The 15,724-nt window shown below is 49.8% G+C and overlaps 2 protein-coding genes across 2 annotated transcripts in view; both read left to right on the top strand.

Moving 5' to 3' along the window:
• The first annotated feature begins 293 nt into the window (after window positions 1–293).
• LOC309564458 (uncharacterized protein) overlaps window positions 294–15,724 on the top strand; it is a 1,566,033-nt gene continuing 1,550,602 nt past the window's right edge. The window contains exon 1 of the mRNA XM_082269088.1: window positions 294–970. Coding sequence (XP_082125214.1) covers window positions 297–970 — 674 coding nt within the window. The 5' untranslated portion in view covers window positions 294–296. The remainder of the gene's footprint in view (window positions 971–15,724) is intronic.
• The window catches only part of LOC309564033 (uncharacterized protein), a gene marked incomplete at both ends in the record, with an annotated part of 247,142 nt that continues 242,117 nt past the window's right edge, over window positions 10,700–15,724 (top strand). The window contains 1 exon segment of the mRNA XM_082268657.1: window positions 10,700–10,802. Within this exon segment, the coding sequence (XP_082124783.1) occupies window positions 10,700–10,802 (103 nt within the window).

The raw sequence follows: 15,724 nt of genomic DNA, 5'->3' as shown, positions 1-15,724 counted from the left end.
GACTAAATCATGGACTAAATAAGGAAGTGCAGGACTTCTTGTGTTGGGAAGATGGCAATGAGTGATAGAGGGGGAGGGGACACTCGTCCTATAATCCCCTCATCACTGTCACTCCTATAAAAGACAGTTCTCGTTGTTCTCCTCACTCTCTGACTAAGGTCCATGAATAAAGAAATGAACTGGTAGGAGATCAGAGGACCCATTTACTAGTTACCTTGAGGGGGGAATTGTAAGATCCTCAGAGAGAAAGCTGCCTGATGTGGGCGGAGTCCTGGTTTAGGGGAACCAATCTGCTGATGTCTAGTAATAATCTTTGTATTTCTATTTTAGTAGATGGACGGGAGATGAGGAAAACCTCAGAGGATTGTCTCACTTTGTCTCCAGACTGTAAAGTAGAAGATGAGGACATCACACAGTATAGTCCAGGAGAAAACCCGGCGACCTCAAATGTCCATCCGGCACCACACAGTGTAGATGGGCCATCGTATTCCTCTTATCCTGAGGAACCTCAGACTGTGAGGGACAGTGCCGTCCTTACAGCAGATAAGAGATTCTCCTGTACTGAGTGCGGGAAGTGTTTCCGTTTAAAATCCAGGCTTAATTTGCATAAAAGATCTCATACTGGTGAGAAGCCGTATTCCTGTCCTGAGTGCGGGAAATGTTTTTCAATGCAGGCCAATCTTTCCAGACATCAGAGATTTCACACTGGTGAGAAGCCGTATTCCTGTCCTGAGTGCGGGAAATGTTTTTCATTGCAGTCCAATCTTTCCAGACATCAGAGATTTCACACTGGTGAGAAGCCGTATTGCTGTCCTGAGTGCGGGAAATGTTTTTCAGATAAGTGCAATCTCTCCAAGCATCACAGATCGCACACTGGTGAGAAGCCGTATTCCTGTTCTGAATGCAGGAAATGTTTTTCACGAAAATCCGCTCTTTCCATGCATCAGAGAGTGCACACGGGGGAAAAGCCGTAATCCTGTTCTGAGTGCGGGAAATGTTTCTCAGAGATGTCCAATCTTTCCACGCATCAGAGATCTCACACTGGTCAGAAGTTGTATTGCTGTCCTGAGTGCGGGAAATGTTCCTCACTGAAGTCCTGTCTTCCTGTACATCAGGGGTCCCACACAACCCTGGAGGTGTATTAGTGCCTTGAGTGTGGGAAATGTCTTCTATATGAATGTTGGTGGACATGTGGGGAAGAAGCACACCCTGATATACACCTCAGATATACTCCATGGCTGATCTTCATCATGTAAGAAACCCTTCATAAGAAGATCAGAGACCACCAAAGACATGGATGAAGTGTTGTCTCGTGTTGGCCATTGATAGCAGGAGAAAAATAAAAATGGAGTCCTTACCTTTCATTGGCTGAGTACATTTTGTGCGGGAAGATTTCACAAACACTTACAAATCTGGTTGTTATAAATGTGTTGATGAAATGTGACCCGTATTCCCCCAGTCATGGTGAATTGGGATTTCCTATAATGGTCAGTTCCATCTAGTGGCCATAATGTGCTTTCCTGACAGAAGTCCATGGCAGGATAGGTTTGGGTAGCCCGCTCTCATTCCTCCCCCATAAGACCCCACCCCCATAAATGTTCAGGATAAGCCAATGGCTGCATTCCTTTTTTTGTCCTACTCACTTATAGGACCATTTTTGTAGGAAGTTTTCCTAGCTATTGGAAGTATTAGTGGGCGGGTCTGGTGCTGGGCAGCTGTGCGGGATGTCAGGAGCTTCCTTTGGTATCCAGAAGTCTTCCAGGATGTCCCGAGTGGTCATTGAGTCCCCAGCTATCAGCGGGGTGGTGTTATGGCACACATATGTAGAGGATCCATGCCTGGAGAGTGGGCCCTGCCATCGGAGGCCATTTGCATTGGCTGGGAGCCCAGCTGTTAGCGGGTGGCCATTAAGTGTTAGACACGTGAAATCTGTTTTGCTGCGAATACAAATTCTGACAAATTTTTGGTTATTCCTAGATTCCGATGTATCCAAATCTCCAAATGAAATTGTAATGAATTTTGTTGAAATCTGTTAAAATTTGTTTTGTTTATTCATTTTCTAATGAATTCCAACTTTTCAGAACGATTTGAATACGGATCAGTCAAAAAACGATCGACCGATGCAAATTCTGTGTGAAGAAATAGCTGGTTGTTAAGCAGAAAGCCGGGAAGTCGGCCGCCTGCATCCTTGCCAACCATGACTTATCAGCTGTCAGCGGGCTTCCCCACTGACAGATGAATGGAAAGAAAAGAATGCCATCATTGATCGGCAATAGAAAAAAATGGCATGGTCCCCCGTCCCCGTCCCCCCCAGTCCATACGAGGGCCTTCGGGGCCAAAATTAAAGAAAAAAAAATCCCAGCGTGGGTTCTCCACTGAAATCCATACCAGACCCTTTATCCCGGCATGCACCCCGGCAGGTCAGGAAAGTGGAAGGGACCTTGGTAAAAGGGGCTTTCAGATTATGAGGAGCCCCCTGCCTACAGACCCCCACAACCACCGGCCACGGTTGTGGGGAAGAGGCCCTTGTCCCCATTAGGGATGATCAAACTTTTGAAAAGTTTGGTTCGACCAGAACACCTAAACTTCCCGAAAGTTTGGGTTCGGATTCCAGAACCCCATTGAAATCAATGGGACCCGAACTTCGGTAATCAAAATACACCATTTTGAAGCCCTAAAACCCAATAAATGCCCCTAAAAAGTGCCTAAGGTTCTGGGTCATGCCCCAGGGACTATTAATCACACAAAAAAAGTTCTTAAAAATTCTCGTTTTTGATAGAGAGCCAATTATTGAAAAAATTATTGAAAAAAAAAAGAAAAATGAGATTTCTTTGGATTTAGTGTCTGGGGGGTCTAAAAAAGTGTACCTGTGAAGTTTCAGCTCTGTAGCATGTCCAGAACCAGAAAAAAAAGATAATTTTTATTAGAATTTTTAGTAGAGCAGGGATGGGGCTCCGCTATTTTCACACCTGGGCGTTTTTGTTGCAGGCGTTTATTGGGCATTTTTTGGGCATCTTTGGAGGCAGGCATAACATCTGAACTTCTGTATAGGGGTATATATATACACACATATTGGTGTGATAGGAGCGGAGCCACATCCCTGCAAATAATTTCATTAGCGCATGTATGGGGTTCCGCTACTTTCACACCTATATGTGTGTATGGGTATATATACATATATGTGTGTGTGTATATATACCCCTATACAGAAGTTCAGATGTCATACCTGCCTCCAAAGACGCCCAAAAAATGCCCAATAAACGCTTGAAACAAAAACGCCCATGTGTGAAAGGAGCGGAGCCACTATCCTGCTCTACTGCAATTCTAAGACAAACGATCTTTTTCTTATGGCGGTCACCCTGACATGGAAGGGTTTGGTCACCCTGGCATAGCAGTCAGAGTCAGTTCACCCTAAACTACATTACGGTCACCCTGGCACCTAACACTTTCCCTACAGAAACTAGATTTTTGAATCTAACTATAGTGGAAAATAGCACCCTAACTACACTAGATATACCTTTCCTCACACTAATAATTGCTAAATGACACTTTTGCAGCAGGAGTAACAGAACTGCTTCCACTCTCTTCCACATCCCTGTATTACAGTGCTAGAGATTTGGCGGGGCTATCTTATATACTGGGGGGCGTATTCACTACTGATTGGCCTCTGGAACCCCTAGTCACTCCAATCACATTCCTACCATCCTCCTGCCCCCTCAATTTGCTTTTACTGATGTTTCTGGTCCAATCACAGGCTTTTAAAGCCCAGTTCCTGTCCCATTGCGTTTTGGTTGCCGAAGTCCGAACTTTTTCCGCAAAAAGTTCGGAATTCGGCCGAATTTCGAACAGTCAATGTTCGGGTCGAACCGATGGTCGACCCAAACCGTTCCATCATCCCTAGTCCCCATCAGCATGGGGACAAGGTGCTATGGGGTGGGAGAGGTGCCCCAAAGCACCCACCTGGTATGGGTTGGGGGGGTGCTTGCTTATCCCCCCTTTCCTGACCTTCTGAACTACATGCTCAGGTAAAGGTCTGGTATGGATTTTGGGGAACCCCGCGCCATTTTATTTTTTTTACATATTTGCATGGGCCTGGTATAGACTGGGGGAGGGGACCCCACATCATTTTTTTTAAACATTTTTCTAGGGCCGGGCAATTATATTATTATTATTTTCCTTCTATTCATCTGTCAGTGGGGAAGCCCGCTGACAGCTGATGAGTTATCGGTTGTTAAGGATGCGGGCGGCCGGCTTCCCAGCCCCCCGCTTAACAACCAGCTATTTCTTCACACAGAATTCGAATCAGTCGATCATTTTTCGACCGATCGGAATTTCTAAACAAAAATAAACTAATTAAGAAACTGAACTAAAGGAATTCCATAATGATACGAAAATGTTTCCGTTCTGCACATGTCTCCTAAGCGCGCCCAACCCAGATATAGCAGTTGTGTTCCTGCCTCTGGGATCAGGGTCGCCCTGTGGATGCATCGATTGCCCTGTGGAAGAGGTGCGGGACACGTGAGTATGTTTGGCTTGAGGTCAGCAGAAGGGAGCAGACGCCATGCGGGCTGCTAGGGAGTAACCAAAAGCAAAACCTATGGAGAGGACTCTGCTCTCTGGGTGATCGATGTGCATTGCTGCATATTATCAAAGTTTGGTGCAGTCGCCTACCTTTGTCTTCATTTCTGTCCTGAGGAGCAGGGGCGGCCCGTCCATTGGGGGCGCAGGGGCACTGCCCAAACCCAAATCCCCTAATCTACATGCAGGGCGCCGGACGCATGGATTCCAATTGGGGATTTTTTTTTTAAGCATGTGATTAGAGCCAGAGCCTCTAATAGGCTTCAAAAAAGGGTGGGCTCCGGGCACAGAGCACTGCCGCCTGAGCCCACCCAGTTGTGTGACAATATTCACTATTGTCACACTGACTCTCCTCCCAGCCAATCAGGAAGAGGGTTGTGAGACCCCTTTCCTAATTGCCCAAAAGGAGAAGCGGTCTTACTGGCCAGGAAGAGGCAGAAGACACACAGAGGAGGAGAGCGGCTCAGCCATGCAGCACTCCGTGACTCAGACAGGAGGAAGGAGAAGGTGTGGAGGCAGAGGGGGGGGGGTGATGTGTCACTGGCTGACTGACTGGACTGGCTGAACTATTTGACTGAGTGAACTGACCGACCAAGGGGGGGAGAGGGTGGTGTATTGGTTTGCCGACTGAACTTATTGACTAAACTGACTGAGCTGACTAAACTAACTGACTGAACTGACCGACCAAGGGGGGTGCACATTGGTTTGCCAACTGTAGTAACTAACTGACTGGACTGACCGACTGGGGGGGGGGGGCACACTGACCTCCAGCATACAGGTGGCACACTGACCTCCAGCATACAGGAGGCACACTGACCTCCAGCATACAGGGGTACCCTGACCTCCAGCATACAGGGGGAACACTGACCTCCAGCATACAGGGGGCACACTGACCTCCAGCATACAGGGGGTACACTGACCACCAGCATACAGGGGGAACACTGACCTCCAGCATACAGGGGGAACACTGACTGCCAGCATACAGGGGAACACTGACCTTCAGCATACAGGGGGAACACTGACTGCCAGCATACAGGGGAACACTGACCTTCAGCATACAGGGGGAACACTGACCTCCAGCATACCAGGGCACACTGACTTCCAGCATACAGGGGGAACACTGACCTCCAGCATACAGGGGGCACACTGACCGCCAGCATACAGTGGGCACACTGACCGCCAGCATACAGTGGGCACACTGATGTCCAACATACAGGGGCACACTGACCGCCAGCATACCGGGGCACACTGACTTCCAGCATACCGGGGCACACTGACCTCCAGCATACAGGGGGCACACTGACCGCCAGCATACAGTGGGCACACTGACCGCCAGCATAAAGTGGGCACACTGACGTCCAACATACTGGGGCACACTGACCTCCAGTATACAGGGGCACACAGACCGCCAGCATTCAGGGGGAACACTGACCACCAGCATACAGGAGGTACACTGCTGCCAGCATAGAGGGGCACACTGACCGCCAGCATACAGGGGCACACTGACCGCCAGCATACAGGGGGAACACTGACCTCCAGCTTACAGGGGGCACACTGACCTCCAGCATACAGGGGGCACACTGACCTCCAGCATACAGGGGGCACACTGACCTCCAGCATACAGGGGGGGGTACACTGACCTCCAGCATACAGGGAGCACACTGACCGCCAGCATACAGGGGGCACACTGACCTCCAGCATACAAGGGAACACTGACCTCCAGCATACAGGGGGCACACTGACCTCCAGCATACAGGGGGCACACTGACCGCCAGCATACAGGGGAACACTGACCTCCAGCATACAGGGGGCACACTGACCTCCAGCATACAGGGGGAACACTGACCTCCAGCATACAGGGGGCACACTGACCTCCAGCATTCAGGGGGAAAACTGACCTCCAGCATACAGGGGGCACACTGACCGCTAGCGTACAGGGGGCACACTAACCGCCAGCGTACAGGGGGCACACTGACCTCCAGCATACAGGGGGCACACTGACTGCCAGCACACAGGAGGTACACTGACCTCCAGTAAACAGGGGAACACTGGCCACCAGCATACAGGGGAACACTGGCCACCAGCATACAGGGGCACACTGACCGCCAGCATACAGGGGGAACACTGACCTCCAGCTTACAGGGGGCACACTGACCTCCAGCATACAGGGGGCACACTGACCTTCAGCATACAGGGGGCACACTGACAATCAGCATACAGGGGGCACACTGACCTCCAGCATACAGGGGGAACACTGACCACCAGCATACAGGGGGCACACTGACCGCCAGCATACAGGGGGCACACTGACCGCCAGCATACAGGGGGCACACTGACCTCCAGCATACAGGGGGCACACTGACTTCCAGCATACAGGGGCACACGACCGCTAGCATACAGGGGGAACACTGAACACCAGCATACAGGGGGCACACTGACCTCCAGCATACAGGGGGCACACTGACCTCCAGCATACAGGGGGCACACTGACCACCAGCATACAGGGGCACACTGACCTCCAAAATACAGGGGGCGCACTGACCACCAGCATACAGGGGGCGCACTGACCACCAGCATACAGGGGGCGCACTGACCTCCAGCATACAGGGGGTACACTGACCGCCAGCATGCAGGGGGAACACTACTCTCCAGCATGCAGGGGGAACACTGACCTCCAGCATACAGGGGGAACACTGACCTCCAGTATTCAGGGGGCACACTGACCGCCAGCATACAGGGGGAACACTGACCGCCAGCATACAGGAGGCACACTGACCTCCAGCATACTGGGGGCACACTGACTGCCAGCATACAGGGGAACACTACTCTCCATCATACAGGGGGCGCACTGACCTCCATCATACAGGGGGTACACTGACCGCCAGCATACAGGGGGCACACTGACCTCCAGCATACTGGGGGCACACTGACCTCCAGCATACTGGGGGCACACTGACCGCCAGCATACAGGAGGCACACTGACCGCCAGCATACAGGGGGCACACTGACCGCCAGCATACAGGGGGCACACTGACCTCCAATATGCAGGGTCACTGGTTACCAGTACACAGAGGACATAAGAAATCCAGTAAAACATCTACAATGCAACTAAAAAAATCTGAAAAGCAATAAGAGAATCTTGTTAGCTGGTTCCCTCATCTAACGTGCAACAATAAAAAGCCAAAAATGCAGCACTGCCCTACACTTCATCTATAATATTCTACAAATGGACTTATAAGTGCAATGGTGACACCTATACATGAATATCCAGTGCAAATCCACCAATGTATTGCAACATAGCAATGATGGTGTCACCCTCTCTGCACAAATATTCTGAGAAATTGCAGAGCTTCAATGTGCAAATAATGGTGAAACCCCCCACATACAATAATAATAACAGAGATGCTAATCATTCCGTGTATTAGAATATAGGAGTGATGGTGTCACCCTCTCTGCAAAAGGGAAGAATTATCGCAGAGCTGCAATGTGCAAATAGTGGTGAGACCCCCGATATATAATCATAATACAATGTACAATTGATGTGCATATTTTATTATTATGATTATATATATATATATATATATGGGGGGGTCTCACCACTATTGCAGCTCTGCAATATTTCTTACCTCTTGCAGAGAGGGTGACACCATCACTTCTGCCCGGGTTGGATTTGAATTTTGCTGCCCCATCCCCCCCTCCAAGTTTTTTCTCTTATCTTCTTAACATTTGGTAGTCATATCCCAAAAAAATCTAAGAAGTATCTTTTTTTTTCTATCTCATGGAAGAAATGTGAGAAATAACGTATTTATCTTACAATCATTCCATAAACACATCCCACATACACCGCATATATCATTAGAAGAAAATATGATTATAAAATAGTTTACCATTTGCCAATAAAAAAAAAAATGTCCCCGGATTTAATTTTAAAAATCTGGTCACCTTATTGTAATAGGCAGTAATATATTTCTCTCCCCCCCTTGGTGGGAGTGGAGATTATCCATCTATAAGGATATACAGTACATACACACACACAGCACAAGGCCGTGTTCTCACTACGAGATGATTCTTGGGGCTGCAGTTCCTCTGAGCTCCACAAGGTGGGGATCTCAATTATACCCGGACAGGAAGTCTCTATGGAAGACAGGAAGTGATGTCAGGTATAAATAGGAAGTTCCGGGTGAAAGGTGAGGCGGTCGGGACGAAGTAGCGAGGAGACATCACTGGGAGTGGCAGCAGAGGAGGTAATAAGATCTTATTTTCACCAATAACCCCCCCCCCCCCCCCCCGTCATGTCCGTCCTCTTCCTCCATAGTCACTGTAACTTCTTTTATCTCCAGCAGATGATGATACACACATATATTATTATTATTATACAGCATTTATATTGTGCCAGAGAGGCAGGGCCCTGGTGCAAGAAACAAAGAAGGACCCCTGGCCGGGGCCCTTCCCTTCAAGCCTGATGCTCTTCACACTGATCCTGGGGCCCTTTACTCTTGTTGCGGGGCCCTTTATTACAGTCTTGCAGCAGGACCCATGGTGTCAGTAGTTTTTATTTTTTGATACTTTAAATGTATTATTTTTTATTATTTTATTTTTTTACAATGTCACTGACTATGACTCTGTCCATTCAGAAAAGGACCCCTTCCTGGTTCTCTATTGTGACACATCCCCTGCAGCAGCTGGCAGGAGAGGGTAGGGAGCACAGTGGAGGTGGGGGGAAGGGGAGCACACAGGGGCCCAGAGACATCAGAACACAAATGAACTGGATAGGAGGAGTTGCGGGGGCAGCATACAGGGGAACCAATCCCCTCCATTTTCCTCCTGCAGCTATAGGATGAAAAATGAGGACAGTGATTTCTCTACATGCTGCCCCCACCACCCCTCCTGTCCAGGTGGAGCATTGGGCCCAGTTGCAATTGCAACCTCTGTAGTTACGCCCCTGTATTGTGCCAACAGTCCGCACAACGTGAGGGCAGACAGTACAGTTACAATGCTCATTAGAGCTTACAATCTAAGAGGGAGGGTCAAATGATACAAAAGGCAATTACTGTGGGGGATGAGCTGATGGAGAAAATAAAACCCCAGTTAGGTGGGGCAGGAAAGACTTCTCTGAAGAGAAGGATTTTCAGGGATGATCTAAAAGTGGACAGAGTAGGAGATAAACAGACAAATTGGGATAGGGAGTTCCAGAAGATGGGAGAGGCTCAGGAGAATCCCTGGAGTCAAGCATTGGAGGAGGTAACGAGGGAGCTAGAGAGCAGGAGGTCTTGGGAGGAACAAAGAGAATGTTTTGTTTGGTATTGTGAGACTAGGTTAGTGATGTAACTGAGAGCTGAGTTGTGGATGGCTTTGAGGGACACTGAATGGAGGCCAGTGGAGGGATTGGCAGGGAGGAATGGAGGACACTGAATGGAAGCAAGTGGAGGGATTGGCAGAGAGGGGTGGAGGACACTGGTTGGAAGCCAGTGGAGGGTTTGGCAGAGAGGGGTGCGGGACACTGGAAGGAGGCCAGTGGAGGGTTTGGCAGAGAGGGGTGGAGGACACTGAATGGAAACCAGTGGAGGGATTTGCAGAGAGCGGTGGAGGACATTGAATGGAAGCCAGTGGAGGGATCGGTAGAGGGGTGGAGGACACTGAATATAAACCAGTGGAGGGATTGGCAGAGAGGGGTGGAGGACACTGAATGGAAGCCAGTGGAGGGTTTTGCAGAGAGGGGTGGAGGACACTGAATGGAAGCCAGTGGAGGGATTGGCAGAGAGGGGTGGAGGACACTGAATGGAAGCCAGTGGAGGGATTGGCAGAGAGGGGTGGGGGACACTGGAAGGAAGCCAGTAGAGGGTTTGGCAGAGAAGGGTAGAGGCCACTGAATGGAAACCAGTGGAGGGATTTGCAGAGAGGGGTAGCAGATGCTGAGTGGTTGGTAAGGTGGATAACCCTGGCTGCAGCATTCATGGTGGACTGAAGGGGGGGGGGGGGGGTTACCCATGTAAAAGTAATCTAATGAGGACGAAGTTTCAATAATTGAGGCAAGAGATGACCAGGGAGGGAACTAGGAGCTTTATGGTGTCATTGGTAAGGAAAGGGGGTATTTTGGAGATGTTGAGGAAGCAAGATTTGGATGTGGGGCCGGAAGGATAGTTCAGAGTCCAGAATTACACCTAGCACCCTGAAATGCGAGGACGAGTGGCTAATTGAAAAGGTGATTTTGACACTGGGACCAGGTAACCGCGATGGTGCCGCTCTCACACAGGGCACAAAGAGATCACCACATAAGCAGAAAGAAATTTAATGCTCTCTAGAGCTCTACTGTTGAAGTCAGCGCCCTATCGGCAAAGACGTAACGCGTATAGGGGCGGAGCCTTTCCTGCTGCTCGCTGCATCCTCTCTGTTGTGCGGTCTTATTGTATTACGAACATGTCTCCAAGAAGCGGTTTGTGAGTACCTTTATTTAAATAAACGGCTGTATATGCTTTACCCGCATGGAGAACATTAGATTTCTTTCTGCTTATGTGGTGATCTTTGTGCCCTGTGTGAGAGCGGCACCATCGCGGTTACCTGGTCCCAGTGCATCCATTAGTGAAACCACCACACCATCTGGTGACACCTGCCTGTGACCCCTGAGGGGTAAAAGCTTTGTTTGGCTCAGGTCTCTGGGTCAAAGTTTAAGGTGAGAGGCTTAGATCTCTGGTGGCGGTGGAGTGGAGCTCAGTATTTTGTACTAATCACGTTATTGGGTGATCACAGTTCTGGATACCGGAATGCACCTATGATTTATGGACACTGAGATTGCACTTTTTATTGTATACACAGATTGATTTCCATTATATGTTACACTTTGTTTCTGGCGCAGCACCCTTTAAGTTTTATCACAATGCTATGATGCCTGGCCACCCCACCAGGGCAGGAACGAACTGAGCACAGCAACCAGGTACTTGCGGTTGGCAGACAGGCAGAGTAGTTTAACAGTCCAGTTACAAGGCAGGCAAGGTTCAGAATAGTCAGGGTCAAATCCGTAGTCATAAGGCAGGCAGATTTCAGAGAGTAGTCGAGATCTGAATCAAGGCCTTCAACAAGGGAATCCAAACAGCAGGGCAGACAAACGGAGAGCTTGGAGCACGTGTTTCAAACACAATATCACAAGCATGGGACTGCAGGCTTGGCTGGCTTCAATCAGATTTGGTCTCCACCCAGAGACTGACCACATCACTCACTTTGCAGATAGGCCGATAGAAAGAAAGAATACATTACAGCCAAAACCAGGATGCTGGAATGAGGAGCAAGAGCACAACTGTCAGGAACCATAAACCAGGCAGAGTCAGAAAATACAGTTAAAAATCACACCTTTAATGTAATAGCAACAAAACACAGAACAGGAACGTAGTCTAAAACAGAAGCCAGGGTTTGGAAGACAGAGCCGGTAATCCGACAAGCCGGGATCAGAAATCAGCGTTATCAGAAGCCAGAAATCAGAAGAGATGTCAGCCAGGGCAAGTCATAACAGGAACACAGCAGAGACACGCTAGAGATGTTGACCAGGCAAAGGCACGGAGGAAATAAGCAAGGCAGTTTAGATAGCAAAAAGGGGCTGGCTGTAGGCTGGACTAATGAGGCAGGTAATGGTAGCCAGGTGAGTCACTGTGGAAACAATGAATGGCTGGTAATTATCCGACAGCTGAGCAGCCTCTGTGCACTGAGTAGAGAGCTGCTATTAATAGCAGAAACCCAGCCCTGACAACAACCCACTCCTGACAAACGGATTATACTACTTTTATTAGTGGGGGGTGGGGGGTGTATTTAAGGAGGATTGGAATATGTATGTCTTTATTTTTTAGGATTCAAATAAGAAAGAGGAAAAAATGTCATTTGTAATAAATATCCGTAATTGTTTTTTTTTTTTTTTTTTCCATATTGATCCCAGTCTCAGATATTCATCCTAAAATGTGATCAGTAAAGTCTCTGGAGTACACGGAGATCACAGGAATATGATGAGTCCTGACAAAGCCCACAGAAAAAGTTAATCTTTTATTTTAGAAGAGGTGGGACGCACCCGGGAGAATATGATTCTTTGTGTGCAGAAACCTCATACAGTGCCCCCACAGCTCCTCCTCCCAATGTCCCTCCAATCCGAGTCAGAATATCCTATGACATGACACTGACCACACAGCTCCTCCTCCCAATGTCCCTCCAATCCGAGTCAGAATATCCTATGACATGACACTGACCACACAGCTCCGCCTCCCAATGTCCCTCCTATCAGGGTCAGAGAATCCTATGACACCACACTGACCACACAGCTCCTCCTCCCAAAGTCTCTCCTATCAGGGTCAGAGAATCCTTTGACACCACACTGACCACACAGCTCCTCCTCCCAATGTCCCAGAGTATCCTATGACACCACACTGACCACACAGCTCCTCCTCCCAAAGTCTCTCCTATCGGGGTCAGAGAATCCTTTGACACCACACTGACCACACAGCTCCTCCTCCCAATGTCCCTCCTATCGGGGTCAGAGAATCCTATGACACCACACTGACCACACAGCTCCTCCTCCCAATGTCCCTCCTATTGGGGTCAGAGAATCCTATGACACCACACTGACCACACAGCTCCTCCCCCCAATGTCCCTCCTATCAGGGTCAGAGAATCCTATGACACCACACTGACCACACAGCTCCTCCCAATGTTCCTCCTATCAGGGTCAGAGAATCCTATGACACAGAGGCATAACTAGAACCTTCAGGTCCCCAGTGCAAGAAACCATGAAGGGTCCCCCTGGGCAGGGCCCTTCCCACTTATCCTGGGCTGGAGGGCAGCAGGACCTGGATAGGAGGGGCAGTGGGGGTGACACATAGAGGAACAAATCCCCTCCATTTTCCTCCTGCAGCCGCTGAATGCCTATGGGAGGGAGAGGAGGAGAACTTGGCTTTTAGCAGCTGCAGGAGAAAAATGGAGGGGATTTGTTCCTCTATATGCCCCCCCTTCTCATCCAAGTGTACAAGGGAATTACATGAGCGACAACCATTGTGACCCCTTTAGTTACGCCCCTGGGATGAGTGGCAGCGGTGGTGGTGGGGGATGGGATCAGTGGCAGCAGTGGTGGTGGGGTGGGGATGGGATCAGTGGCAGCGCTGGTGGTGGGGGAATGGGATGATTGGCAGCTGTGGTGGAGGGGGGAATGGAAAGGGATAAGTGGTGGTGGGATGGGATGAAAAGCAGCAATGGTGGAGGGGATGGGATGAGTGGCAGCAAGGGGAGGAATGGAATCAGTGGCAGGGGTGGGGGGGGGATGGGATGGAATGAGATACGGGGTGGTGGTTCGGGGGGGTAATGGGATGGGATCAGTGGTGGTGGTGGGGGGGGTTGAGTGGCAGGGGTGGGGGGGGATGGGATGGAATGAGTTACGGGGTGGTGGTTCGGGGGGGGGTAATGGGATGGGATCAGTGGTGGTGGGGGGGGGTTGAGTGGCAGCGGTGAGGGGGAGATGGGAGTGGTGGTGGGGGGATGGGATGAGTGGCTGTGGTGAGGGGGGATGGGATCATTGGCAAGGGTGGTGGTTGGGGGGGATGGAATGGGATGAGTGGTAGCAGTGGTTGGAGGGATGGATTCATTTGGAGCAAAGGTGCTGGTGTGTGTGGGAGGGGGGGGGGTGGGAATCAGTGGCAGTGCTGATATTGAGGGATGGGATCAGTGTCACTCCCATGCAGATCACTCGGTCCCTCCTCCTTGCTATGTCTCAGTATATCTTTGGCTTTCTTCCTGTGTCTCCAGTAACTCCTATCCCATCATGGGGTCTCCTCACATGGTGGAGAGCTCCTCCCCCTTCACTCTACTGGCCCAGCCCGGGTCAGCTGATTTTCTCTTTCAGTCTCCCGACATTGTATCTCCCTACCCTACTGAACTCAATGGGTGGGCAGAGAGGATGGGCGGGGACCTTGTGCCTGTGAGTACCCATGACTGCGGGCGGAGTGGATGGGCGGGGCGGGGACTGTGTGCCTGTGAGAGTGCACGTTAATGACCAGTGTACTATCTCCCGAGCAGCAGCGGGCCCCCCTACAGTGGTGGAACTCCAGGAACCATTTCACAAGTGCGACTGCTGCAACCCTGGTAATTCCGCCACTGCTATGACATCACACTCACCACACAGCTCCTCCTCCCAATGTCCCTCCAATCAGAGTCAGAGAATCCTATGACATCGCACTGACCTCACAGCTCCCCTTTCAATTATCCCGCTATCCGACTCTCTTTTTCTGATGCTCTTAGGATGTGGGCTGAACCCCAGGCCTCCTTACTTGCAAAGTAGTGATGTTGGACCTGCATTGTATGTAATATCAGAAACCTCAGCATGAAGTGGGGTTTAAATAAAAAGAGACCTGACCAGTGAGGTGAGGAGGATTCTGGGAATGTCATTTGATTTTACTATTTGTGTTCAAATCTAGAGTTTTCCTCCTGTGAAGTCTGGAGATCATATGACCATCACATTGCCTCCACCTCCCTCCCTGATAGAATAGAGAAATACAAAGAAGATTCTAGAAGTCACCAGAGAGATAATCGAGTTGCTGACAGGAGAGGTGAGCGGCGCTGGGAAGGACGTCATGATGGAGAATCAGCCGCCCCTCACATCACCGGGTAAGAGGAGACTTTATTGTAAAGGAGAGAGCAGTACGGAGGCTCCACCTAGATCCCCCATCATCTGATAAACACATATAAACAATGTTTCTCTGTCGCTCATTGACAGACGCAGTCCTCTTTGATTAATATCAACTTGGGTTATACTGCCCTCTACAGGAGTAGGACTAGGCAGAAAGAAAACGTTCTGGCCACACCTTAGGGGCAGTCCCAGAGGGTATATCCTCTCTCTCTCTGCTACAGGAAGTCAGTTTTTTACTGTCTAGTTAGGAGTAAGGACCTAAGTTCCTTGCTGGGATCTTTGATCCTGGCAAGATTTTTTTAGAAAAAATTTTTAAGGCAGCTTTTTTCTCCAGTTGTTCCTGTGAGATCTTCAAGCAAGTATGCTGAAACTGGGCGACGGGCTGGATGTTGAGATCCAGTGGTCACCCCAGTCAGCCTACGAGCGCGTGCAGGCCCTAGCTCCGCGCTGGGTCGGCCGCGACATAGTCCCACTGGACGGGGACTGACCCTGCGA

The sequence above is a fragment of the Pelophylax lessonae genome (genome assembly GCF_965119305.1).
Source record: "Pelophylax lessonae genome assembly, chromosome: 9".
NCBI lineage: Eukaryota > Metazoa > Chordata > Amphibia > Anura > Ranidae > Pelophylax > Pelophylax lessonae.
The sequence above is the reverse complement of the archived record's forward strand: the minus strand, read 5'-3'. Positions and strand labels throughout refer to the sequence as shown.